Source organism: Bos grunniens, chromosome 17, assembly GCF_055505025.1.
Source record: "Bos grunniens cultivar Pamir isolate PY7600 chromosome 17, Bosgru_T2T1.0, whole genome shotgun sequence".
In the NCBI taxonomy this organism is placed as follows: domain Eukaryota; kingdom Metazoa; phylum Chordata; class Mammalia; order Artiodactyla; family Bovidae; genus Bos; species Bos grunniens.
The window spans coordinates 7655933-7681782 of NC_141181.1; the positions used below are offsets into that span (position 1 = coordinate 7655933).

The 25850-nt window shown below is 37.5% G+C and overlaps 1 protein-coding gene across 8 annotated transcripts in view; it reads left to right on the forward strand.

Moving 5' to 3' along the window:
* Positions 1–25850, forward strand: part of LRBA (LPS responsive beige-like anchor protein) — a 758928-nt gene that overhangs the window by 662660 nt on the left and 70418 nt on the right. For all 8 annotated transcript variants that reach the window (XM_086346372.1, XM_086346374.1, XM_086346378.1 and 5 more), the window contains one exon: positions 10656–10823. In XM_086346372.1, the coding sequence (XP_086202498.1) occupies positions 10656–10823 (168 nt within the window). The remainder of the gene's footprint in view (positions 1–10655; positions 10824–25850) is intronic.

Sequence of the window (25850 nt, forward strand, 5' to 3'; positions counted from 1 at the left end):
GGAACTGAATAAAGCTTTGCTGCCCAGTGTGGTAACCACTAGTCATGTGTGGCTATTGATCACTTGAAATGTGGCTAGTCTAAATTGAGAATTGCTGTATGTATAAGATGTATTCCAGATTTCTAAGATTTAATGCAAAATAATTATATATTGATTATATGTTTAAATGGTATTTTGATTAAATATATAAAATTGAAAATTAATTTTTCCTGTTTTTTTAAATGCAGCTACTAAAACATTTTAAACTATGTATCTGGCTTGCATTATACTTCTGCTGGATATCACTGGTATAAAATCTGAAGGTTATTTTGTTGCCTAGAATTTTTTTGGCTCAGACATCTCAGTATTGAACATGGACATATTTTAATACTGAAACACTATGCAAATTTCTATTATAGTTAGCAGATTTACATCCAAGATAGGCTTAGGGTTAAATTCAAATCTATAAAAGAAACTTCAAAATATTAATACTAAGTTCAAAACTGAATTAATCTTTTACCATGTAAACTGTTACTTCTCCAATATGATCAAGGTCAACATTGAAATATGGGTGTCACCCTTCACCTCTCACATTGGTAATCAGTTGGTGGTATAAGTAATAACTTACATCTTAGTTCACTTCAGTTCAGTTCAGTTCAGTCACTCAGTCGTGTCCGACTCTTTGTGACCCCATGAACCGCAGCATGCCAGAGCTCCCTGTCCATCACTAACTCCCAGAGTTCACTCAAACTCATGTCCATCGAATCGGTGATGCCATCCAGCCATCTCATCCTCTGTCATCTCCTTCTTCTCCAGCCCTCAATCTTACCCAGCATCAGCGTCTTTTCAAATGAGTCTGTTCTTTGCATCAGGTGGCCAAAGTATTGGAGTTTAAGCTTCAACATCAGTCCTTCCAATGAACACCCAGGACTGATCTCCTTTAGGATGGACTGGTTGGATCCCCTTGCAGTCCAAGGGACTCTTAAGAGTCTTCTCCAACACCACAGTTCAAAAGCATCAATTCTTTGGCGCTCAGCTTTCTTTATAGTCCAACTCTCACATCCATACATGACCACTGGAAAAACCATAGCCTTGACTAGACAGACCTTTTATGACAAAGTAATGTCTCTGCTTTTTAATATGCTGTCTAGGTTGGTCATGACTTTGCTTCCAAGGAGTAAGCATCTTTTAATTTCATGGCTGCAATCATCATCTGCAGGGATTTTGGAGCCCAGAAAAATTAAGTCAGCCTCTGTTTCCACTGTTTCCCTATCTATTTGCCATGAAGTGATGGGACCAGATGCCATGATCTTCTTTTTCTGAATGTTGAGCTTTAAGCCCACTTGTTCACTCTCCTCTTTCACTTTCATCAAGAGGCTTTTTAGTTCCTCTTCACTTTCTGCCAAAAGGGTGGTGTCATCTGCATATCTGAGGGGATTGATATTTCTCCTGGCAATCTTGATTCCAGCTTGTGTTCTTCCAGCCCACCGTTTCTCATGATGTACTCTGCATATAAGTTAAATAAGCAGGGTGACAGTATACATCCTTGACGTACTCCTTTTCCTGTTTGGAACCAGTCGGTTGTTCCATGTCCAGTTCTAACTGTTGCTTCCTGACCTGCATACAGGTTTCTCAAGAGGCAGGTCAGGTGGTCTGGTATTCTCATCTCTTTCAGAGTTTTCCACAGTTGATTGTGATCCACACAGTCAAAGGCTTTGGCACAGTCAATAAAGCAGAAATAGATGCTTTTCTGGAACTCTCTTGCTTTTTCGATGATCCAGTGAATGTTGGCAATTTGATCTCTGGTTCCTCTGCCTTTTCTAAAACGAGCTTGAACATCTGGAAGTTCACGGTTCACGTATTGCTGAAGCCTGGCTTGTAGAATTTTAAGCATTACTTTACTGGCGTGTGAGATGAGTGCAATTGTGCGGTAGTTTGAGCATTCTTTGGCATTCTTTGGCATTGCCTTTCTTTGGGATTGGAATGAAAACTGACCCTTTCCAGTCCTGTAGCCACTGCTGAGTTTTCTAAATTTGCTGACATACTGAGTGCAGCACTTTCACAGCATCATCTTTTAGGATTTGAAATAGCTCAACTGGAATTCCATCACTTCCACTAGCTTTGAACTTACATCTTAAATCTTTGTGAAATCTGTCCCTCTTCTTCACTCCTGCTGCTACCTTCTTGATCTGGGTTCTCAGTATCTCTCACATAAGCTATTACAGTCATCTTGAAAACAGTGATAGTCAGTTGCTCAGTCATGTCCGACTCTGCGACCCCATGAGCTGTAGCCTGTCAGGCTCCTTTGCCCATGGAATTCTCCAGGCAAGAGTACTGCACTGGGTTGCCATTTCCTTCTCCAGGGGATCTTCCCAACCCAGGGATTGAACATGGGTTTCCTGCATTGCAGGCATATTTTTTACCATTTGAGCCATCAGGGGAGCCCTATAGTCATCTTAGAGATGACTTTTTACCTCCTTAGTCTCCAAAGGGATATTTCATCTCATTTTCCCTAGAACCTAGCATACAACAGAACTGATAGTAAAACCTGTATAAGTAAATCTTATAAAGGTTTGTTGATTGAATGGATGACAGAGCTGCTGATAGTAATCAAAAGTTGCAGAATGAAAAGAGACTTTTACCCTACGTAATGTACATGTATACAATTGAACACACAAAGTAAGTACAGATGTAATTCTCTGGCTGAACTTGTCAGTGCTTAAAAGAAATATTCAACATTTGCATCCATATTCTCTAGTTCAAGTTTTTCTTTATTGGATATTCTTGGAAGTGGTGATATAATAAGTGTTCTATTTTGCCAAGAATTTTGATTTGCCAATATAAGTTTATGGCAGTCAGTCCAGGGAATCGTTGGTGCCATGAAGACAGCTCCTTGTTTTTATCTGAAGTCCCTGTGGGATTAAACTACATCTGGCAATAAGTAGGGATTCTGGTCTGGCCATCTTCAAAGGCAAGAGACTGCTAGTATTTATCAGATCTATGCGGATAAGCAAATGGGGAGGGATTAAATTTTTTTGGTTTTGTTTTCCTTTTAATAAACAACTATAAAATTAAAACCTCCAGCTTTCCAACAGCAAATTAATACATTTTTCTATGATTGTTAAAGAGGAAATCTATTCTTTTATTTCCTATACTTAGGCAGATAACAAAGAATTTTGGATTAGTATTTTATTTTCTTAAGTATGTATTTTTATAACTAGTTTATCTTAGAGAACATTATAGCCATTTAGAATACCTCAAATTAATTTTCAAGGGATCCTTTACTAAATCTTTGTAAAGGGTTGGGCATTGAGTACAGTGGTTTAAAACATTTTAGCATCAATATGTATTTGAATATCATGATTGGTATTTAGAAGCTTCTGTTGCTATTTATCCATGTAGGAAAGTTTGTGCAGAATTTCTTTCAGAGGAGACTCTTGCACTAGTCTTAAGGAAGACAGCTACCCCTTCCAAGTGAAGGTGGGCTTACCTCCCATAGAGACTCGTTGTGTCTTTCACACAGGCATTTGTTTGCTCACATTTTAAAGAGATTATTAGTCCTATGACTCGGTTCAGCTGTTGTTGAAGTATGTAGCTCCGCATTTACTGACAAAGTAAAATGGCTGCATTCCAGGTACTTGTCACGGAATGTAATCTAGAATTTACCATCCAGTGCCTTACCTAAGAGAAATACTATTTATGCAGGATTGCCTGAAGAATACGGAGTTTCTCCATTTGTCCGTACTTCAGATCTACCCCAGGATTAAGTCAGTCCCTCTGAGAGTCACATACCTGGATTCCATCATATTGCCACGGGAGGAATTTCTTATCTCAGGAATAGAAATAATGTGTTTTTCTAGGCCATCTGGTTTGTTTTTACATTATAGTCACTTTTGACTCTTCTAAGTGTTCTTGTTTCTTTCTTTATGTTGGCTGTTAGAAAGCTTAACGTCAAATGCATGGCATACCTCTCACAAGTCTACAGAACTTCATGGCACGGTTTTTACGTACTTCTTACCCTTAGTTTCGCATCGCCATACTTATGTTAAATTTATTTTATGTTGATACCTATTCATTACTATAAGTATTGTGAACTGCGTTCTGAACCAGGGCATGCAAAGTGTAAGCAAATGATAAATTAGATGGGTATATTCTAATTTTAATTGTTCTCTAGCATTCCTTATTAGATTTTTTTAAAAAGCTCCATCTCCCTAAGTGTATTGCACTATAGCTAGTTTAACATATCTGTACATTGTGAATTCCTAGATTTTAGATTAAGAGTGACCTAAGGTTGAAATGTTAATTAAATGTTTTAATGTTCTGTAGCTCTAAAGAAAATAGTTGGATAAAATGTCAGCATATAGGACTATTTTAAACATTAGAAAAAAATCATCTCTCTGCAAAGAAGGGTAATTGTACAAGTTTGCCTAATCCTTTTGATCTTGGCGCACAGCAATACAGACTTCAGTTGAGATTAAAACTATGAATTTCAAAGGAAACGTGGCCTTCAGTGTATAAAATATATAACAGCTGGTTGACTACTCCATTTAAAACTACACAATAACAATCGTAGACAGAATGATTCTCCTGCCAAAAGATGCACAAGTGCTTGATGGTTATATCAGGATATGATACTAACTCACTTTTCTTTAGTAATGGTATAAGTGTAGCAGTGAGCAGTGTGCTATTTGGCTGCACAATCTCTCTTTGCCCAGCAGTTCAAGGGCAGTTTAGAAGCACAGAACTCCTTTAGTGATTTCTCTATCTGCCTCTCAGTCTGCACTTCAGTATGTTGTTGACTAAATTTCATTCTTTCAACTGTCAGATATAATTTTTATTCTTAGCATCCTACAGTTTTTTCTAGATCTTTAATGATCTTTTATTTCCCCCCTTGGCATTCATAAATGGTTGTTCTTCATGTCAGAGCTTCACGCGTATTGTTTAAGCCCCAATGTTAAACTTTTCTCTGTAGCTAATATAAAATCTGTTTTACATTTTTGTTATATATTTACATTAAGGTAAATATCTGAATTCTAAACCATTTTGTAATATATTTGTAATCAATATGGGAGAATGTTAAGCTCATGTTAGATTATAGTTCATCAAATACTTTAGTATTTTCACCGCTGTGTTTCACCTGAACAAGTAATCCTTAAATAGGTTAATTAAATGAAATTTTTTTTTTTAAAAAAAAGGACTAATGTGAATTTGTCACATCTTGAAAAATCCCATTTGGAAAGCATATTCACATTCTGAATTTGTATCTGTCCAGTATGAAAAAAAAAATGTTGATTTTTCTCTTGACCTTTCTTTCTCACAAAATTTGACGTAACAGCAATTTTTCTTTTCTATTTTTTCAGTTTATTTCAGAAAAGGAAATTATAGGTAGATTAAAAATTTGCTGGAGTTACTTGGCTGTTTCATGAATTCAGAGCCAGCATTTAAGGAGTTAATGTATCTTATTAGAGGGACAGGAAATCTGGCAACTATTGCAGAAACTAGACCTAATGGTGCACACAAACAATTTGTCAGTCTTCTTAAATGTGAATAGCTTTCCGCAAAGTGGCTGCTCTTGCTTTGTTTGAACAGGCTAAACTTTTCCTTTTTGGACTTTAAATCTTAGAAGTGAAATGTGATCCACATATTCAATCAAAATCATTTAATTCAAAGCATATTTTGATTGGAACAAAGTTGACATGGAAAGAAACTCTAGAATAAAAAAGTTGAAAGGACTTTATATCATATATTTAGCAGGAAAATTTGAAACAGTTCTAATTAGGCTGAAAAAAACGGCTTTCTTCAATGTAAATTACAAAGGTCATATATCAATGTTAAGGAAACATTACCACCAGTGTTTGAAATCCAGCACATGCAAACATAACAGACCGGTTCATTTTAAATCTGTTTGTGTGTGTGTGCATGTGTGCGTGCGTGTGTGTGTCATAAGAAGGCCTTATTACATGTATTTAAAATGAAAAATACTTTAAAATTCTAAGCTCATAATGTTGTATATTAACATTTTTGCCAATCCAAACATTAACTCCTTTGAAACTTAGTACTATCTACACTCAAATGAATTAAGACTCTTAATTACATGTACAAAAAGTCACAAAACTAATTCTTATGCTTTAAACTATTAAAATATGATTAAATGCACCTTATAATTAAATTCATATCAAGTCAAGAGAGTTAGTTAGTGATTTTTATTTTATGTGAAACTTACAGCTATGGCATTTTGTATATTGGAACAGAATCAGGCCTTCTCAAAGCCTGGGATTAGAAATAGTGAGGTAGGCATACAGAGATGTGTACCTGGGCTGCAGAAACCTATTTCCTTCTGGTTATATAATTATTTCTATACTTAAATAAAATTTGACCTGATTATTTGATTTTTATAAAAATTATTTATGCTATAGATACCAGTAGCTTTTGTTTAGCTGCTTTTCTAAAATTGCATGATATGAGAAGATTTAGCAAAAGTGTAAGTAAATATTAACATTAATCTGGGAATTACAAGTATGAGAAACACAAATAATACACAATTAAGGTTTCCTGATCATGAGGTAAACAATTATCTGATAATTTCTTTTGGTCATTGAAATTGGTCTTCTTGATTTTACCTAAATTTTGCATTAGAAAAAATTTGATTTTTTGAAAATAAAAGGCAATTGCTAGAATATTTCTAAAGCATGATTAGACTAATAAACATATGATTGCTTTATATTTTAGAATTTTTATTCTCAAACAGCTTAGAATTTCTTTGAAAAAGCAAATGATTTCTGCCTAAGTTACTATATTTTTTGACTCCACTATAAGAGATAAGAATAATTTTGTGTAACATTTTTTAGCAATAAATAATTCATTTCCTTAATGGGTTAGTTTCAGGAAAACGTAGATTGTGATCTTTCAGTGAGATTTATTGTTAGACACATATTCATATATGTTATAATTATTTCTGACACAGGGCTACACAAATGAGTTATTTATGAATAATTTACTATTTTCTTTATAATATTAAGCCTTTAATTTGTTGATGTTCTGCATGTGGACCAAATGAAAGTTACTAATAAGTGTTTGTATTTGACATCTGTATACTGTACTTTTTAGCATATCTCAAGTGTTTTAGACTCTGCTTAATAGATCTCATTAAAAAAACAGATATCAGCCCCAAGACAGTTTGTCAGGACTAATATGAGTCCCCCTGGATTGGACTGACAATTCATGTGAGGCTTCATGCAGTAGTCTTTTCATAGGTCTTATTTGAACCTTAACAATTGAACATTAGTTACTGATTTATGTTATAATAACTCAGATGAGTTGAATATTATTGTATTGTGTTGGACATTTCAGTGGATTTTCTTTTTCACAAATTTTACTCAGAGCACACGTTGGATGTAAATGATGTCTAGCCTGCTAGGGGAGTGCTAACAATTGATTGGTTAGGTTTGAGAGCAGCATGGGAAGAATGTTACTATCCCCTAGCTGCAAACCGTATTTAACTCCAGTCTTAATGAGGACTGTCTGTCTTTAAAGGCTTTGAAAAATCTCAGATGCTTAGCATTCCACTGGCATATTTTTATATTTTTTGTGATGCAAAATGTATATATAAACAAGTATTTAAAGAGTATCTTAAAAATCTTATGAAAGGGAAATTAAATAATTTTTAATTTAATGGTTTTGAATCTCAAAAACAGAAGTTATAAAATGTATTCCCAGGGTTTTCCATTTTGAATTATTTGCATTTTTTTACCCTTAATACCTTCCTCCTGCTTGTCCTTACCTCTTCTATCAGGTCTGCAGTAACTGCACTTGTTTATTATCATATACTATTGGTTAGGCTGTTGTCACTCACTGGTATCCAAAGAATGTTAAAGTCCTGAACTGACTTTGTACTAAAGTGATTTTTAAACTTTTGGGAATTCCCATATATCCATGGTAGTTGTCCTTGTGTGTTCCTGTAAAAGCTCTGTTGTGACAAAGAGCTGAAGACTGCTTTAGCTTTTTAAAATGTGTTTAAAATTTATTCATAAAAGTAACGTGTGTATCAACCTCTGGAAGAGATTTTGCCAATAATGTGATGAATTACGGATTGGCCAGTGTAACAGGGTGAGGGGAGGCCCGAACCGTGACACTGTGGCCATTTCTGCACGCATGTTTGTGACATGATGTGAACATACTGCCTGTCATTTCAGCACTTTTGCTGAACATTTTGATGTCGTGTCAGATGTAAAGGTTTGAGCATCTAAATCTAACCAACTTCACCATTTTGAATGTGCGTAAAAAAGTAATCAACGTTAGAAAGGCTCACAATTCTGTTTGATGACACATAAAATAAAATTGCCCTAGTTTTTAGAGCTTTAATATTGAGAAAATTTGTACTGCATCATTTGCTGGGCCTTCTGGAATTTTATAGTCTGAAATCACACCACCACCGACACTCAGGAGACTCCTGACTGTTTTATCTTATTAAACAATTTTAAAATCATTAATTTTTAATTAGCTTAGATGCAGGGTTTCTTTTTATCGTTTCAATAGTGTGTATATATGAACTAAACGTTTTTTATTTAAACTACTGGCCAGAGTATTATTTACATAAATAAGTGTAGGTTCTTCCTTACAGTACCTACTGCGAGTTTGCTTCATAGATTCACACATTTTTGTAGACTCAGAGATATTGCTTGTTCATCTATTATCGTAGAGCTTTTCAGCAGCTTATTAACTCAGATTTTGAACAACAACTAAAAAGGATGTAAGCTCAAAGATATGTACAGGTCCTTCTCTGATTGAAAGTTCTAATTAAGTGAATTGGAGAAAATTAACTGAAATTAGCTGTCAGAAAGTCACATTTAAATGAGTGATGAGCTAGTCTGGCAGTAAACATTTAAATGATATAAATTGCCATTTAAGTGTATGGTTTAATGTTTGTCATGCATTAATGTGACATGAGACTGCAGTGACAATCAAGCAGCTTGCTCTAATTTGAACATATTTAGGGCTTTTGTGTAGAGAGCACTGCACACAAATTAAGACAATTGCTGTTTTTATGTGTCACTTTAAACATGTACTCCACCCCCACCCCACACTCCCATCACTACCCAAGGCCTAAATTAATGAAACAGAAGTATCATTTTTTGTGTGCTTGCATCAGTAGTTCCTGGATTTTCAGATTAATTTAAATCTATGAGCTTAAAATAGGAATTTACTGAAAGTTATTACAGTCTAAAACAGGAGGAAGTTTTGTGCTCTCTTAGCTGTTTACTAAATTTATAAGTATAGTGAGTTTTATAAGAGATGCTTTAAACAGTAACTTTTCCATTGAAACTAGCTAAATATTTTTAAGGCTTATTTCAGTCCAGGTATACTTTGAAATATGAGAATTGCCTAGAGTTTTATTTTTACACTTTATGATATATGATATATTGTGAAGCCGTGTTAAATGTTATTAGTTAAAGGAAATATATTATTTGAATTTAACCATAAACAGTTTTCTTATTCATAGGCCCTCATTTTAATAAAGCACATATCTACACAAGTGTACACCTGTGAACTTCTGGAACATCTTTTGTCACAAGGTTATTTATATATCTTACTGGTTGCTTGCTAGACCAAAAGTTAGTCAATTTTGTTTTAAAACCAGCAGTTTTCTTTTCATAATATTGATAACATAGCATTAAGCCACACCAAAAATGCATCCCAGTCATGCACTTATGACTCTGAAAATAAGAATTTCAGTGTGATACATTACCTGATGTAACTTGGTACACTTCAAATTAAACTTCAGAGTTTGAGAGCTCTGTTATTCAAACAACATTACTTATTGATATACTAGCCCATCATGGTTTTATGTTGGAATAGTTTTTAACAACATACAAATGAATACTTTTCTTTAAAAAAAAAACCAAGTCTCTGCTTATGAAAGCTCTTTAGCTTTTTAAACTTTATTAAGTTCAGCAAACATTTATTGGCACCAATGGTGTTTTAGGTATAGTGCTTGTAACTCTGGGAATGTGGTGATGAATTGGAAGTGATCTTGAGCCCAGCATTTCTACTGAAAACTTGATTATGTTCATGTTCATTCATTATTTATTGGACACTGTTATGTTTATAGCATCAAATATTCAGTCCAATTTGATATTATTACATAGAATAATAATTCAGTAATTACAAGGATCACTCCCAAGATCTAATCTATTGGTATAAAAACTCAGTTGAAGTAGCCAAATGATTTGGTTACAGTTGTTGCAGTGGGCAGCAAAATGTTTTAATTCTAGAAAAACTATAAATATTTCAAGTGAATAGTCAGTGTTTAATATTTTCACATTTGCTATTTCAAACCAGCCTTTACATTGTATGACCTCGTTTCTTTGAAACATAAATTGAGTACCTGCCAGGTCCTGAGTTACGAATGTGACCAAGATAGACCCAGTCCTGGTCTTCACAGTGCTCACAGTACACGTAGATGAATACTGAAATATAAACAATCTGTTGTAATCCAGTGTGACAAGTGCTGCAGAGTCTCTCATTATAGAAAAAGGAGAACAAAGTCTAGTGGAAAATAAGGACTTCAGAATACCTTAGTTCACAGTTTAGAGTTAAACTTCAATGCTTATTCTAAATTTCTCTATCTTTTAAAAGTAGAATTCAGCATAATAATAAAAACTACATTATTTTTTCAGGCCCTGGAGAGTGAATTTGTTTCCTGCCAGCTTCACCAGTGGATTGACCTCATTTTTGGCTATAAACAGCAAGGACCAGAGGCTGTTCGAGCCCTCAATGTATTCTATTACCTGACCTACGAAGGAGCTGTTAATCTGAACTCAATAACTGATCCTGTATTGAGAGAGGTAGGTTACCTGACTGAGTCTAACACGTATCTCTAGACCAGAAGCTGTTAAATGCCATCTTCCCCACGCTTTCATTTTACTGATGATGAAACTGAAATGGCAGCCCACTCCAGTGTTCTTGCCTGGAGAATCCCAGGGATGGGGGAGCCTGGTGGGCTGCCATCTATGGGGTCGCACAGAGTCGGACATGACTGGAGTGACTTAGCAGCAGCAGCAGCCGCAGCAGCAAACTGAAACCAGCCGGGTAAAGTAATGTAAGCAGGATAGCCTTTAAGTTAGTGACCTACCTGGGACTTGATGTTAAAATGAGAACTTTTTCAATTTGACCCCTTTTAAGGGGACAATAATCATATTTATTATTTTTATAACCTTTAAGGCTATTCACTAGTTTAACGAACTAGGAAAATAATTTGTTAAAGAAATAAGATTATAAGCATATAATATGATAAACACATATTTATGTACAAGTACACTGCCTCGAGGGACGTGAGTCTGAGTGAACTCCGGGAGTTGGTGATGGACAGGGAGGCCTGGCATGTTGCGATTCATGGGGTCACAAAGAGTTGGACACGACTGAGCGACTGAACTGAACCGAACTGAACTGAACACATATAACCAAATAGAAGTTAAGAATAAAGTCTGCAGCTTTCGTACATCATCATACTTGGTGCTGGACATTATTGAGAACTGTTTTATCCTTCTCATTGATTTTCTTAAGTAAAACTCAAAACACAGTTTTGACAAATACAGTATTCACCAAAAAGCCTGTGTATGGCCTTAAATTTTTTAAACTATTTTAATTTAATTATTCTTCTTCTGGTTAACATACCTCAAATATAAAGATGTATGTATGTTAGTGAAATTGAACAGATAAAACCTTATATGTCTGTACAGTTTTAGAAGAGAACATTATTGAAACCAGGGAGTTTTGATTCATAGGGAAAGTTGTATATCACTGTAAAAGGAACATCATTTGTAGTAAGTAAGGTTTGTTGTTTTTCACTGGCACTTGATGTATTTCTTTATAATTCTATTTATGACCTTATCATGTTGACAGTGAATGAAAGTACATATTTAAATATATTTGCCAGCGTGCGTCATCACCTGGTTTACGTGCTAGATAAAGAAGATTGGCACGCAAACAAAAGCACTGCTCATTTGACGCACTTACCTTAAATCACATAGGTTGGAATTGCTGGTTTTTAGTTTATTTTTGAACGGGATCAGATGGGCTCTAAAAGACACAATTTTTCAGTTCTTTGAAAATGTTCCTTCTAGGGGGCATTTTGTTTTATTGGAGCAACAACTGACTGCATAACACAAAATATACACAGAGTTCCGTGTAGGAAACTGAGGTTGGAGCAAACATGCAATTGTTTACAAAACAGTAAATAATTCATTATTAGAATAGAATTGAATAGGCCCATTTACCTTCTTTTTTATTGTTTTAACCAAATTTGAATAGTGGTAGTACAAATGTCCATAATTATTTAATACCTGCTTCTGTGTTTTTGTATTCCTTTGTAGTTATTATCCATATCTACTTCTGTGACTGGAATCAGTGTATATTTGGCTTTGTCATGTCCTGTTTACTTAACATATGAGCATATATTATTTTATGGTGCTATAAAATCTGAGTAGTTTTAATTTTGAAATTCCATTATATTCTGTAGAGTTGCAATGAAAATGTACTTAATACTATTTCTCCCAATGTGAGGGTCCTATTCCTTTTTTTAAGACTTGTGTGTCCAAGTCAATATACCTGAACCTTTCCCATCATTCAAGTTTGTGCAAGCTATGATCAGAAAGGATGGCTCTCTGTAGCTCTGTGATGCTGTTAAAAAGTGAGTCATTCCACCAGCTAGGTGTTTTCTCTATAGATCAGTGTCATTGGCTCTTTGTGTTTATTCTCGATTGACCCACCCTGCTTCTCACACCTCAGTTATTTACCAAAGGAGTTTATCATATACTGTTGGCAGTATAATCTAAAAAAGCAATAGAACTTCCAGTAGAGCTTCCTGAAGTGAAGTCGCTCAGTTGTACCTGACTCTTTGCGACCCCATGGACAGTAGCCTGCACCAAGCTCCTCCATCCATGGGATTTTCTAAGCAAGAGTATTGGAGTGGGTTGCCATTTCCTTCTCCAGGGAATCTTCCCGACCCAGGGATCAAACCCAGGTCTCCCTCGTTGTAGACAGATGCTTTACCATCTGAGCCACCAGGGAAGTCCAGAACTTCCTGGGGTAATGGAAATGTTCGTTGTATCTACGCTGCCCAATACAATAGCCACTAGTCACACGTGACCATTGTGTGTTTGAAATATGGCTAGTGTGACTGAGGAACTGAATGTTTCATTGTAGTGAATTTAAATAGCCACATATGGTTAGTGGATATGATATTGAACAGGAGACATCTAGAAGATTGTGGTGTATCTTTGCTTACCAAATTTTCAAAATCCAGATTCTAAGCAATGGGATTTTGCTTGGGACAATAAATGGGACAATAAATGTTTGTTAAATTAACTTGGTAGAATATTTGAAATTGGGCTTCCTAGGTGGTACTAGTGGTAAAGAATCTGCCTGCCAATACAGGAGATGTGGGTTCGATCCCTGAGTTGGGAAGATCCTCTGGAGAAAGAAATGGCAACCCACTCCAGTATTCTTGCCCGGAAAATCCCACAGACAGAGGAGCCTGGCGGGCTACAGTCCACGGGGTCGCAGAGAGTCGGACACAAACGAGCTCACAGTGACTAGTGACTGTGCACCATTTGAGACTTGCGATGTGTATGGACATATATGTGTTCACCAGATTATATGTTTTATTCCACTTTAACATGTCCTGACTTCAAATATTGGTTTCTACTGTGGTTTGAGTTATAATTCAGTGGCATTGAGTATATCCATATTGTTATGCAACCATCACTACCACCTATCTCCAGAATTTTCATCTTTCCCAAACTGAAGCTCTGTATACCTTATACAGTAATTCCTTGTCTCTCCCTGCCCTCGGGCCGTGACAACCACTGTTCTGTTGCCTCTGGGGAATTTGATTATTCTAGGTATCTCAGATAAGTGAAATTATACAATATTTGTCCTTTTGTAACTGGCTTATTTTATTAAATTCCGTCCGTGTGGTAGCATAGGTCAGATTTCCTTCCTTTTTAATACTTCACCATATGTATGTACCACATTTTGTATGTCTGTCTGTTAGTGGATATTTTGGGTTGCTTACCCCTTTTAGCTATTATGAACATGCGTATATTAATACTTGTTCAAGTCCCTGCTTTCAAGTCTCTGGGTATATTCTGAAGTAGAATTGCTGGATTATATGGTAATTCTATGTTTGACTTTCTGAGAAACTGCCATATCAAGTAAGCTTTCAGTATTTTTCATGATCAGCATTTGCTAAAGACTATTTAAAACTTAAAGAAAGTTTTAAATGTTTGTTTATTTAGTTTTGACTGTGCTGGCCTGTCTTGTTGTGCAGGCTTTTCTCTGGTTGTGAGTGAGGGGCTGCTCTGTAGTTGCCACGCTTGGGCTTCTCACTGAGTGGCTTCTTTTATTGCAATAGTAGGCCCTAGAGCTCAGTAGCTGGGGGCACACAAGGTCAGTTGCCCCGTGGCACATGGAATCTTCATCGAACCCGTGTCCCTTGTATTAGCAAGTGGATTCTTAACCACTGGACCACCAGGGAAGCTCTGTTGAAAACTTGTGCTTTAAGTTTCTTTGACTTCTTTTTTCCCCCACAACTCCAAGTAGTTAATTATCAGCAAATTAACCTTTAGCTGAAGAGCTTTCCAACTCATTGCACCCTGTTTTATTTATATACATATATATTATATATTAGATTCAGCATTCACTCAAAAATCATGACCTGACATATTCTAAGTATGGTGGGTACTCAGGGTTCTTAACACACTACATCAATTCATTACTTAGCATTATTCATATAAGTATATATATTTGCTTCCTGAATGTTATTGAAACAAATGTGATCTTTTATTATATCCACTCCACATTATGGTGCTGAGTTTTGTGACACGACACTGTGATACAGTAGAATCAACAAATAAATGTGGATTTGATTCCTGACCCCAGTGCCCATAATTGTATGCCTTAGCTCTTCCTGAGAGTCTATGGAATTGGTAGGATGATGCCCATTTCATGCAGATTTAAATGACGTGTAACAGATAAAAAGGCCTGGCGTGGTACTCAACAAGTGTTAGTTCCTTCCCTTATATTGTTCACTGTTAAAATGTTGAGTTAGAAAACCCAGCTCTAGGAGAAGGCAATGGCACCCCACTCCAGTACTCTTGCCTAGAAAATTCCATGGATGGAGGAGTGTGGTGATCTGCAGTCCATGGGGTTGCTGAGGGTTGGACTCGACTGAGTGCCTTCACTTTCACTTTTCACTTTCATGCATTGGAGAAGGAAATGGCAACCCAATCCAGTGTTCTTGCCTGGAGAATCCCAGGGACAGGGGAGCCTGGTGGGCTGCCGTCTATGGGGTAGCACAGAGTCGGACACGACTGAAGTGACTTAGCAGCAGCAGCAGCAGGCAAACTATATATTGGAGGTCTTGCTTCTAAAAACTGGGTGAATAGGAACAATTTCCTGGGCACTAAAGAATTGCTAAAATAATAAAACAGTGAATTTTGAGATCATTGAACAAGGTATTAAACTAGTCAGGAAATTATTTAATAAAATTAATTTGATAGAAAATATAGAAGATGCTAAAATAGAAATGCTTATTATTATAACTACATTTTACCTTACTGGAATTTCGTATTATTAAAATTAACCAAATGTTTAAAATAAAAAGTTAGTAGTCAAATAATAAGAAAAAATGTATAATATGAATTCAAATGTTTTTATAATGTCCCAGCCTATTTTATGGTTCATGTTCTTTTAATAAAAGGAATTTTAAAGAAAAAAAAAAAAATAAAAAAAAAATAAAAATAAAATCTGAAGTCTATAATGCTTTCATTTAAAAGAATAAAAATGATTCAACTCTCTAAAAAAAAAAAAAAAAAGAAAACCCAGCTCTAAAAAAGAATAAGAATTAACAGTTGCATCTTAAAAAAAAATCATAAATGTTAACGCTAGAGAAGTTATTATTTTTTTTAATTTTATTTAATTTTTAAACTTTACATAATTGTGTTAGTTTTGCCAAATATCAAAATGAATCCACCACAGGTATACATGTGTTCCCCATCCTGAGCCCTCCTCCCTCCTCCCTCCCCATACCATCCCTCTGGGTCGTCCCAGTGCACTAGCCCCAAGCATCCAGTATCGTGTGTCGAACCTGGACTAGAGAAGTTATTAAAGACTGTTTCCTAGAGGATTCATACAGAGTTCATTGTAAAGTGAGACAAGGAGAAAACAAAAAACAAGACTAGGGTCATTAACTTTTTTTCAACAACTTTTTACCAAACTTAAATTATGTAATAAGGGTAAAGAGTGAAAAGGTGAGTCCCTGCCCCTATCAGCTGTAGCATGTTGTCTAGTGGAGAAACATGGATAAATAAGCACTTCGAATACTGTGATAAATTCAGTATAGAGATAAGTACACTATATGTGTGCCCAGGTCTGGAGACTAGGCACTGAACCTAGACTGCAGATTCCAGCATGTTTGGGAAATGAGAGGCTGGAGCTGGAGATTGAAGGGTGAATAAGAACACTTGGTAGAGTTATGAGCGAAGGATAGCTGCACAGAAGAAGCTGCATGAGCCTCCTGCACATCGGTAAAAGAGACCATGGTGGGCAATTAGGTTTGTGGAAATGAGCTGAAGGGGACAAAAGAGAGAGGTGCCAGAAAAAGTAATTTTAATGTCATGAAAAGTAATTTTAGGAGATTTCCATGCCAGTCCAGTGGTGAAGAATCTACCTGCCAATGAAGAGGACAGGTTTGATCCCTGCTCTGGGAAGATTCCGCATGCCGTGGAACAACTAAGCCCACACACCGCAGCTCCCAAGCCCGCATGCCCTAGGCTCGCGCTCCACAGCAGGAGTGTGTGTGTCAGCCGTCAGTCGTCTTGACCTCGACCCTGTGGACTAGAGCCCATCAGACTGTTCTGTCCATGGGATTCTCCAGGCAAGAGTGCTAGACTGTGTTGCCACCCGCTTCTCCAAGGGATCTTCCCGGCCCAGGGATCGAACACATTGCAGACAGACTCTTTACCGTCTGGGAAGCCCTGCATGCACCGCAACTAGAGAGTACCCCCTCACGACCCCCGCTCTGACCCCTGTCACTCACGGCAGCTAGAGAAAGCCCACCCACATGCAGCAGTGAAGACCCAGCACGGCCAAAAATAAATAAAATTTTAAAAAAGAAAAGTAATCTTCACTGTGTTATAAGTGGGTTGGAGTTTGGTAACATAACTGCATATACTTTAGAATCTGTCTCAAAGAAGACTGAACAAACTGAAAATTCCTCATTGGCTTATTCTAAGGATCATTAGAGAAAGAAGCTTGGATTAAAGAGGACTGTGCTGTGAATGCGACGTGAACAACTAAACACAGTGAGGAAAGGAAATAACAGAAGAACTTTTCAGTGCTTTATTAAGAGAGAGTTCACACATGATACAGTTCACCCACTTGAAGTATATACTAGTTTTAGTTTATTCCCAGAATTGTACAGGCTTTGCTACAATCTAATTTTACATTTTGTCACTATCCACAAAGAAACCCCATATCCATTGCCAGTCACTCTGAAGGAGTTGTTTTTTTATTTTAATGGATAGGTAATTTATGATGTTTCTCTGTTAATTGGAAAGCTCCAAAGAGAAGCATGTATCATAGGAAAGAGTATGTAATAGACCACTAAGCTCTATGAGAAAAAGGAAAAAAAAACAAAATCCAGAGCACAGATAGATAAGCCCTGGAAAATCCCATGGGCGGAGGAGCCTGGTAGGCTGTAGTCCATGGGGTCGCTAGAGTTGGACACGACTGAGCGACTTCACTTTCACTTTTCACTTCCATGCATTGGAGGAGGATATGGCAACCCACTCCAGTGTTCTTGCCTGGAGAATCCCAGGGACGGGAGAGCCTGGCGGGCTGCCGTCAATGGGGTCGCACAGAGTCGGACACGACTGAAGCGACTTAGCAGCAGCAGGAAAGAATACAGTCTTGAGTGGGTAGAGTGGAAGGCCAGCCTGGGCACTGGTTTAAGTAACTGTCCATGGGTGAGGTGGGACGGCAGCCACCTCCATGAGAGTTTGTACCAAGAGTGAGGTAACGCTTGTGGAGATACCTTATACAGTGATAGGTGCTTAACTGATACTCAGTAATATATAAACTGTTATCTCCTTTCCATGTTGTTTTTCTCTGTTCTCAATAGCAGGAGAATAGAAGTAGAAAAAAGTTGAATAGAGAAGGTATGTAGGTAAGTCACTTCAGTCGTGTCTGACTCTTCTCGACCCCGTGGACTGCAGCCTTCCAGGCTCCTCGTCCATGGGATGCTCCAGGCAAAGAGTACTAGAGTGGGATGCCATTGCCTTCTCCGTATGTGTGTGTAATTATACATGTGGAGAGAGAGAGACGGGGGTTTGGCCATAGGAATATGGTAGAATATATATAAAAAAGAATTGAGAGTGAAAGGGTGGTCAGTGAAATTGTTAAAGGGATATTGATGAAATGGTGGCTCTAGGCTGGTTTGGATAAGTAAGGAAAAGGGCTGATAAATTGGAAGAGTTTATTCTTTCATTAATTATTCATTTATTCAACAAATTTTGTTCAAAGTCCTAAAAATACAGTGATGAGCAAGAAAGTCAGTCAAAACCCCTTCCCTCATGGAGCTCGATGGACAGAAAATAAACAATAAAAACTAAGTTCAGTTAGTAATAAGTGCTATGAAGAAAAAAAGCTGCGTAACAGAATAGAGTGATGTGGAAGCAGGACAATCTTTCAGAAAGATTGTTCACAAACTGCCTTTCTCTTCATAAAACTTTTCCTCCTGCACTTTGAGAATGACGTACATTCTTGCATGGAAGCCCAGGGAGGCAGCTCCCACTGCTCCATCTCCAGCCAGCCTTGTTCCTGCAGCTCCGTGCCAGGACAGCCTCCCAAGTCTTGTCAAGTCTTGCTAGTTGTAAAGCTTCCACTACCGCCGTCTCCCGATTTGCTCTCCGCCCCATCTCCAGACTGTCTCATCTTTCTTTCAGAATCTCGTTCTTCTAAGAGGCTTTAACATCTCTAGTATTAGGGAATTTGTGCATACACTTGGCTTATACTAAAACATTATCCCTGCAAAATCATGGTAACGGTATCAGGATGGATTTGGCCTCTCGAGTATTTAAAGGAGACCAGACTAGACGTTTTGTTCAGTACCTCTAGTTTTCCTTATTTCTGTTCACTACTGTCTACTTAGTTTTCATCTGGAACACTTAGATGTCCACACAGTCATACACAGAGGCAAGCTGTCTACAAACAAGTCATGTATGCACCTATTACTTGGGAAAGGCTCCATTCCTCAAGAGAAAGTTTTATTCTAGAATGAATGGTTAATACATATGGTGTAGTAAGTGATCATAAAAATAATCTCTCTATAAAAAAAGCACTAAACGATAGAAATAATAACCATAAGAGGAGGAAGAGTAATCAGAGAAACAGCCTGCAGCACATTAAACTTTTATGTTGTTTTTAATTTTTAGAAAACAGCTGGGTTATCAATATACAACTCTCTCTGTATTTGCATATGTCACACACCAGAAAGAATTATTTTTTCAGGCAAGTATGCTTTTTTCTCCCCAAATATCTGTGACCTCCAACTAAAGGATTTGTTCTTCTCTTGAGCACTTTATTCTAACTGACCTCTTTATTTCTTTATTTTCGGTACCCTTTTCTCTACCGTCGCCACTTTTAATATACTCTGTTTCTTGTCTGTGGGGCTTCCCTGGTGGCTCAGATGGTAAAGAATCCTGCCACTGCAGCAGATGCAGTAGACGTGGGTCCGATCCCTGGGTCGGGAAGATCCCCTGACAGAGGAAATGGCAACCCTCTCTGGTATTCTTGCCTGGAGAAATCCCGTGGACAGAGGAGCCTGGCGGGCTACAGTCCATAGGGTTGCAAAGAGTCGAACATGACTGAATGACTAACACACACATTTCTTGTCTGTACAGACAAAGTACAAATAAATAAAGATTTGTTATTTTCTGATGATTAATTTTTTTGATTATGTTTTAATTCATTCACCTTTCTTCCTTGTACCAACATTTCAAAAAAACTAAAAAACAGGGAAAGAAGTAATTTAAAAAGGAAAATTTAAGATAAATGAATTCAGTCAGATATGAATAAGAATAAATATTTTTCTTAAGGAAAAAACCTTCCAAAATCCAAATGATGAGTTGAATATTAAGTTTACAAAATAATTTTTATTTTCCAAAAAAATGGAAACCAATTTCCTTAAATTATTTCTTTAATATATTTAGAATATAATTGTATTTAGGGGCATGATTTCTAGAACAATTCTGTATCCTTTCTTATATGCAGAACTTTCCTATCATTTATCATATAGATGGTATTTGCTATATCCAAAAGTTGAGAGCTCAGTTAGCAACTCCTTGCTGCTGCTACTGCTGCTAAGTCGCTTCAGTCATGTCCGACTCTGTGTGACCCCATAGACGGCAGCCCACCAGGCTCCTCTGTCCATGGGATTTTCCAGGCAGGAATACTGGAGTGGGGTGCCATTGCCTTCTCCAAGCAACTCCTTAGTGTAAGACAATTCATTGCTAGAGTTTTATTAGGTCAGAAATAAGTATTTAGAAGTTGTATGGACAGTGATGTGCTCTGAGTGAGACGTTTCCACTACATGTCAGAGCACAAAGGAAAAACAGCCAACCCAGACTGAGGCAGTACTAACCCGCCTGAGCATAGTCCTTAAGGAATGAGGGGCAGGCACAGTGGTAGGAGGGGCAGGGGAGCTCAAAGCAGAGAGCACAGCATGTGGGGAGAGGTCGGGGGTGGCGGGGGCATAAGCAGCTGACGACCAAGAGTGGTTAGGTAGATGTTGTCTCCAAAACACATTTGGAAACCATTTATGTCTGTGTCATGTCATTAGTCCAAGCCACCACCATCAACTCTCCCCTGACTGGCCTGGTCACCCTTTCCTACGCTTAACTACCTGCAGTCCACTTTCCACTGAGCTGCCAAAGTGACATTTTGAAAGTATAAATCAGACTGTGTCCCTCCTCTACTTAAGCTCTCCTATTTCACATGAAACGCAGAATAGAGCTCTGCTCGGTCCGCAGGGTCTGGCCCCCGCCTTCCTGCCTCATCTCACGCCCTGCCGTCCTCACCCTCGTTTGCATGTGCTATGACACCGACCTTCCTTCTGTTCCTGCCCTTATCGTTCGGACCTCAACGTGAAGGTCATCTCTGCAGCAAAGGCTTGCCTTCACGCATCCACGCCTGGTGTCTTTTTGTTATTAATTGTAGCTTAATTTAAAGCTGAAGACCAATACATGTGACACAGATTCTTTGAAATCTTTTTGAGACTTAAGCCAACTCGGTCTTTGTTCTGTGTGTGCCTGAGAAACTATGGGTTCTCTGCGGTTTTTAGGCGTAGAGGCCACTTTCCTATAGACAGTAATAAGTAAAGACCACTGAAGAATGTGATTAGTGAATATTATTTTTTATTAATGTTAGTGATTGTTCTGTGGTATATTTGACCCTACAGTAAAGAATTCCATACTACTTGCTTTCTCAGTTGGTATGCTCTCTTTTTGTATTTTTCCTGTTTCTACTTTAAAACTATCAGTTCTCACTTCTTGTTCCTGTGTCAATATGTCTGTCTGTTGGACACCTGCCTTCCTGCTCTACAATTAGCTATTTCTTAAACGTGATAGCCTGAGAAACCAAAAGACCAGGATAAAACTAAATTTAAAGTAAATATATAGGTTTTGATTACTTCCTCAAAGTATGAACTAGAGTAACGAAAACACTGTGCTCTAGTTTTAACGTTCAGTGAAACAGAATAGAGCTTTCAGAAATGTGTGTGTGTGTGTTAGTCATTCTGCTGCTGCTGCCAAGTCACTTCAGTCGTGTCCGACTCTGTGCGACCCCATAGACAGCAGCCCACCAGGCTTCCCCGTCCCTGGGATTCTCCAGGCAAGAACACTGGAGTGGGTTGCCATTTCCTTCTCCAACTCTTTGCAACTCCATAGACTGTAGCCCACCAGGCCCCTCTGTCCATGGGATTCTCCAGGCAAGAACACTGGAGTGGGTTGCCATTTCCTTCTCCAAAAGGAACTATAGAAAGAAAGTGAAGTCGCTTAGTCGTGTCCGACTCTTTGTGACCCCATGGACTGTAGCCTACCAGGCTCCCCTGTCCATGGAATTTTCCAGGCAAGAGTACTGGAGTGGGTTGCCATTTCCTTCTCCAGTTTCATAAATAGATATGAGAATATATGATAGAGGTGGTATTTTAAATCACTGGGAAAAGGCTATCTTATGTACCTGTTATGTTAAGACAGCTAGCTAATTGTTATAAATTTAGATCCCTGTTTCACATCTTAAAGTGAAAGAAATTACAGATGAATTACATATATTTATTTGGAATAAAGGTTATAGTATAAGTATAAAAAACTGAACTACAGGACATAGAAAATACTGTAGTAAGTAGTTTTATAATCTTGGAATGGAAAAGGCTCCTTTTGTATGTCAGTAACAAAACCAAAGTCATTAAAGAAATTGTTACATTTGTCTACATAAAAACTGAAGTTTTTGTATGTCCAAAAAAAGACAACAAATGATAAATTTCAAGGATAGATAATTCACAAAAGAGGAAGTCTAGGCCATAAATGAATGAAGCCTCGCTAGTAATCAGTAAAATTCAGTTGCATTCAGTAAAATCCAACACATTTTTACCTGTTGGACTACCTAAGATAAAAAATAACAAAAATTTCTAATTTTTAGAAAACAGATATAGTTGCTCAGGACTTCCCTTGTGGCTCAGCTGTTTAAGAATGCACCTGCAATGCATTGATCCCTGGGATGGGAAGATCCCCTGGAGAAGGGAAAGGCTACACACTCCAGTATTTGGCCTGGAAAATTCCATGGACTGTATCGGTCACAAAGAGCTGGACATGACTGAGTGACTTTCACTTTCATAGTTGCTCATAATAGCAAAAAAAAAAACCCCACAAGAACCACATAAATATCTAACAGTAAAGAAACTGATTAAATAAATATAGGTAAATCCATACAGTGAAATGCTACTATATACATCTTTAAAATTATAACTGTATATTTCTATATTTATTGTTATGGAAAAATACTTTCCATATTACATACAAAAACAGATCATGTTTTGAAACATAGAAAATACACATTTTGTGATGTGTATTTATACATTAGGAAATTTCTGATGTTTATATGGTCATCTTAGATGTTTATATGGTCATCTAACTGAAAATACGGAGAAGGCAATGGCACCCTACTCCAGTACTCTTGCCTGGAAAATCCCTTGGACGGAGGAGCCTGGTAGGCTCCAGTTCATGGGGTCACTAAGAGTCGGACACGACTGAGCGACTTCACTTTCACTTTTCACTTTCATGCATTGGAGAAGGAAATGGCAACCCACTCCAGTGTTCTTGCCTGGAGAATCCCAGGGACAGAGGAGCCTGGTGGGCTGCTGTCTATGGGGTCGCACAGAGTCGGACACGACTGAAGCGACTTAGCAGCAGCAGCAGCAGCAACTGAAAATAGTTATTTAATCTTTGATTAGCGAGATCATGGAATTCTTTTATTTGCTACTTTCTGTATGCTGAAAATTTTTCCTCTGGAAAATCAAAAGGAAAAATCCAAACTCCTGGTCTTTCACTCTTGTGAGGGGAAAAAGTATCTGCTTGAAAATTCAAGCAAGCAATGCAGGTTAACATGGGGATAAGAATATTGACTTTGGTTTTGACTTTTTGGAGGTCTTTTGTGACTACTTTCTGGGACTGGCCATTTTTAATGTTGGTAGGATAGTGACTTTATATATAATGATCTTTGTGTAACTTCAGTAAAGATGAAGGAGGTTACAATTTCTTCACTTACCTCTCTCAGAAATTACAGTACCTGTAATCAGTTTTTTAACTCGCTGAACTAGGATTGTTTTTCATACATTTTGGAAACAAATTCCCTCATTTTTTCCAGCATATTTGAGGAGGACCACAAAAGATCACTTCCACTCTTTCAGAAAATATCTTTGGTATATCACTGTTAATTGTAGTTCTTATCATCATTTTCTAAAAGCAGGAAGGCTTTTGACTCAGGACTCATAAAATCTTGATTTCTGGGTTCACTACTAAATTGTGTATGTGTGGTGTTTGTATGGTGTGTATATAATTAAATGGTATATAAAGGGATTTTACAACTTATTTATCCAAAAATGTGCCAGAACCCTGAGAATTCAAATACCACAAAGTATAAAGTTAAAGAGTAGAAAGTCTCCAGCTCTAAGATTAGACTGTGTTAACCAATGCCAGAGTCGCATGCTAAAGTCAGCTATCGTGGTTTCTATATGATGTTCTTTGATATATACAGAAAAAAGCCTCTGCCGCCGAATTCAGTGCCTTTTACTCATGTTTGAAACTTCACCATTAGAGATGATTTATTTAATTACAGACCTATTTTTTGAAACAACTTTTTCTAGTCATTCAGCTCCCTGTGTGTAGGACTTGATGGTAGACTTTGACAACAGGAAAAGTACAGACACAGCATAGGGTTTGAGCACCCAGCGTGTAGGGAGTGCAGGGACAGACTCCAGGGTGCACCGGGGCTAGGGGGCGGAGGTGGGGGCTCAGAGACCAGAAGGCGCGCTGCCTGTAGGTGCTGCTTAGGGCACCGCTGATGGAAACAGCATCTGCCGTCTGTGCTTTTCCTTCTCTCACCTTACTGAAATACTCACTACATTTGCTCTGGAAGCATCGTTTTCTCTTCAAGCAAATGCACTGTTATTTTATGTTTATGTGAGTTCAGAAATTAAAGTTATTCATTCCTTCTGAAAATGGAACTCAGCTCTATTTATAAAGATGAGTAGAGAAGAGGAAAAGGAGAGATGTGATCCTGCTCGATTTAAGGAATTACATACAGTGGGTCTCATAATATGAAAGTAAAACCCGAAAAATTTCCCCTAAGTTGTGTTTAGTGTCAGTGGTTGATTTTCCCTCTTCCAAATGCTGTTGTAGTAGCACATAATCACTCTGAAAAGATCTGTTTTCCAAAAGAAGCAGCAGCAGTGTTTAAGTTTACGTGACCCCAGTCTCATGACAGCAGTAGCAAATCAGATATCTTATCCAAGGAAAAGCATTTTTTGGCTTAGAATTCAATCATTTTCATGGTGGGAGTCAACAGCTTACTCCAGCTCTAACACTACTGCAGAACACTCGCTGCAGTGAATCTTTCAGAAAGCATAAACACAATTGGTATTTATAGCATTGTTAACATTTGCTAAATAGTTAGGGGAATGGTCTGTAAGCCTGTTTGAAGCAGGTGGGGGAGCAGGAATCTTTGTTGTGACTGCGGTGAGATTTAAGAGTAGAACATTAGTACAACGGGGTTACAATGGTTGTAGCAAGAGAATAAAGTGGAAATTTTGAATACAATAAGTTAAGATTGCACACGGCCGCAATTCAGAGTGTAACAAAAATAATCCTGATGCATCTCTGGCCAGAAGTGTGTTACACAGATGGCACATTTGACACAGTGCAGGGCAGGAACTGTACGGTGAAAAGCCAAATAAACAGTAAGGATTAGTCAAGTTTTAATTGAAAACCTACATAAAACCTTGAAATTATGCCAAACTGTCTTGTATATTAAAATCACAATCAGAGTTTCCCTTAAACATTAAAATTGTCAATAAAGCTAATCTTCATATTTTGCCAGTTATTATGCCTCTTGCAGACTTTTGAATTAAGTAGGTGTAGCTAAATTTATACACCCAAGGACGTGAAGCAGAGTGTTCATATTTTTATGATTTTTTTCTCTATCAGTTGCCCAAGGAATCCTGAGCCGCTCTATTATGCTGATGACTTCTGTCATAACCC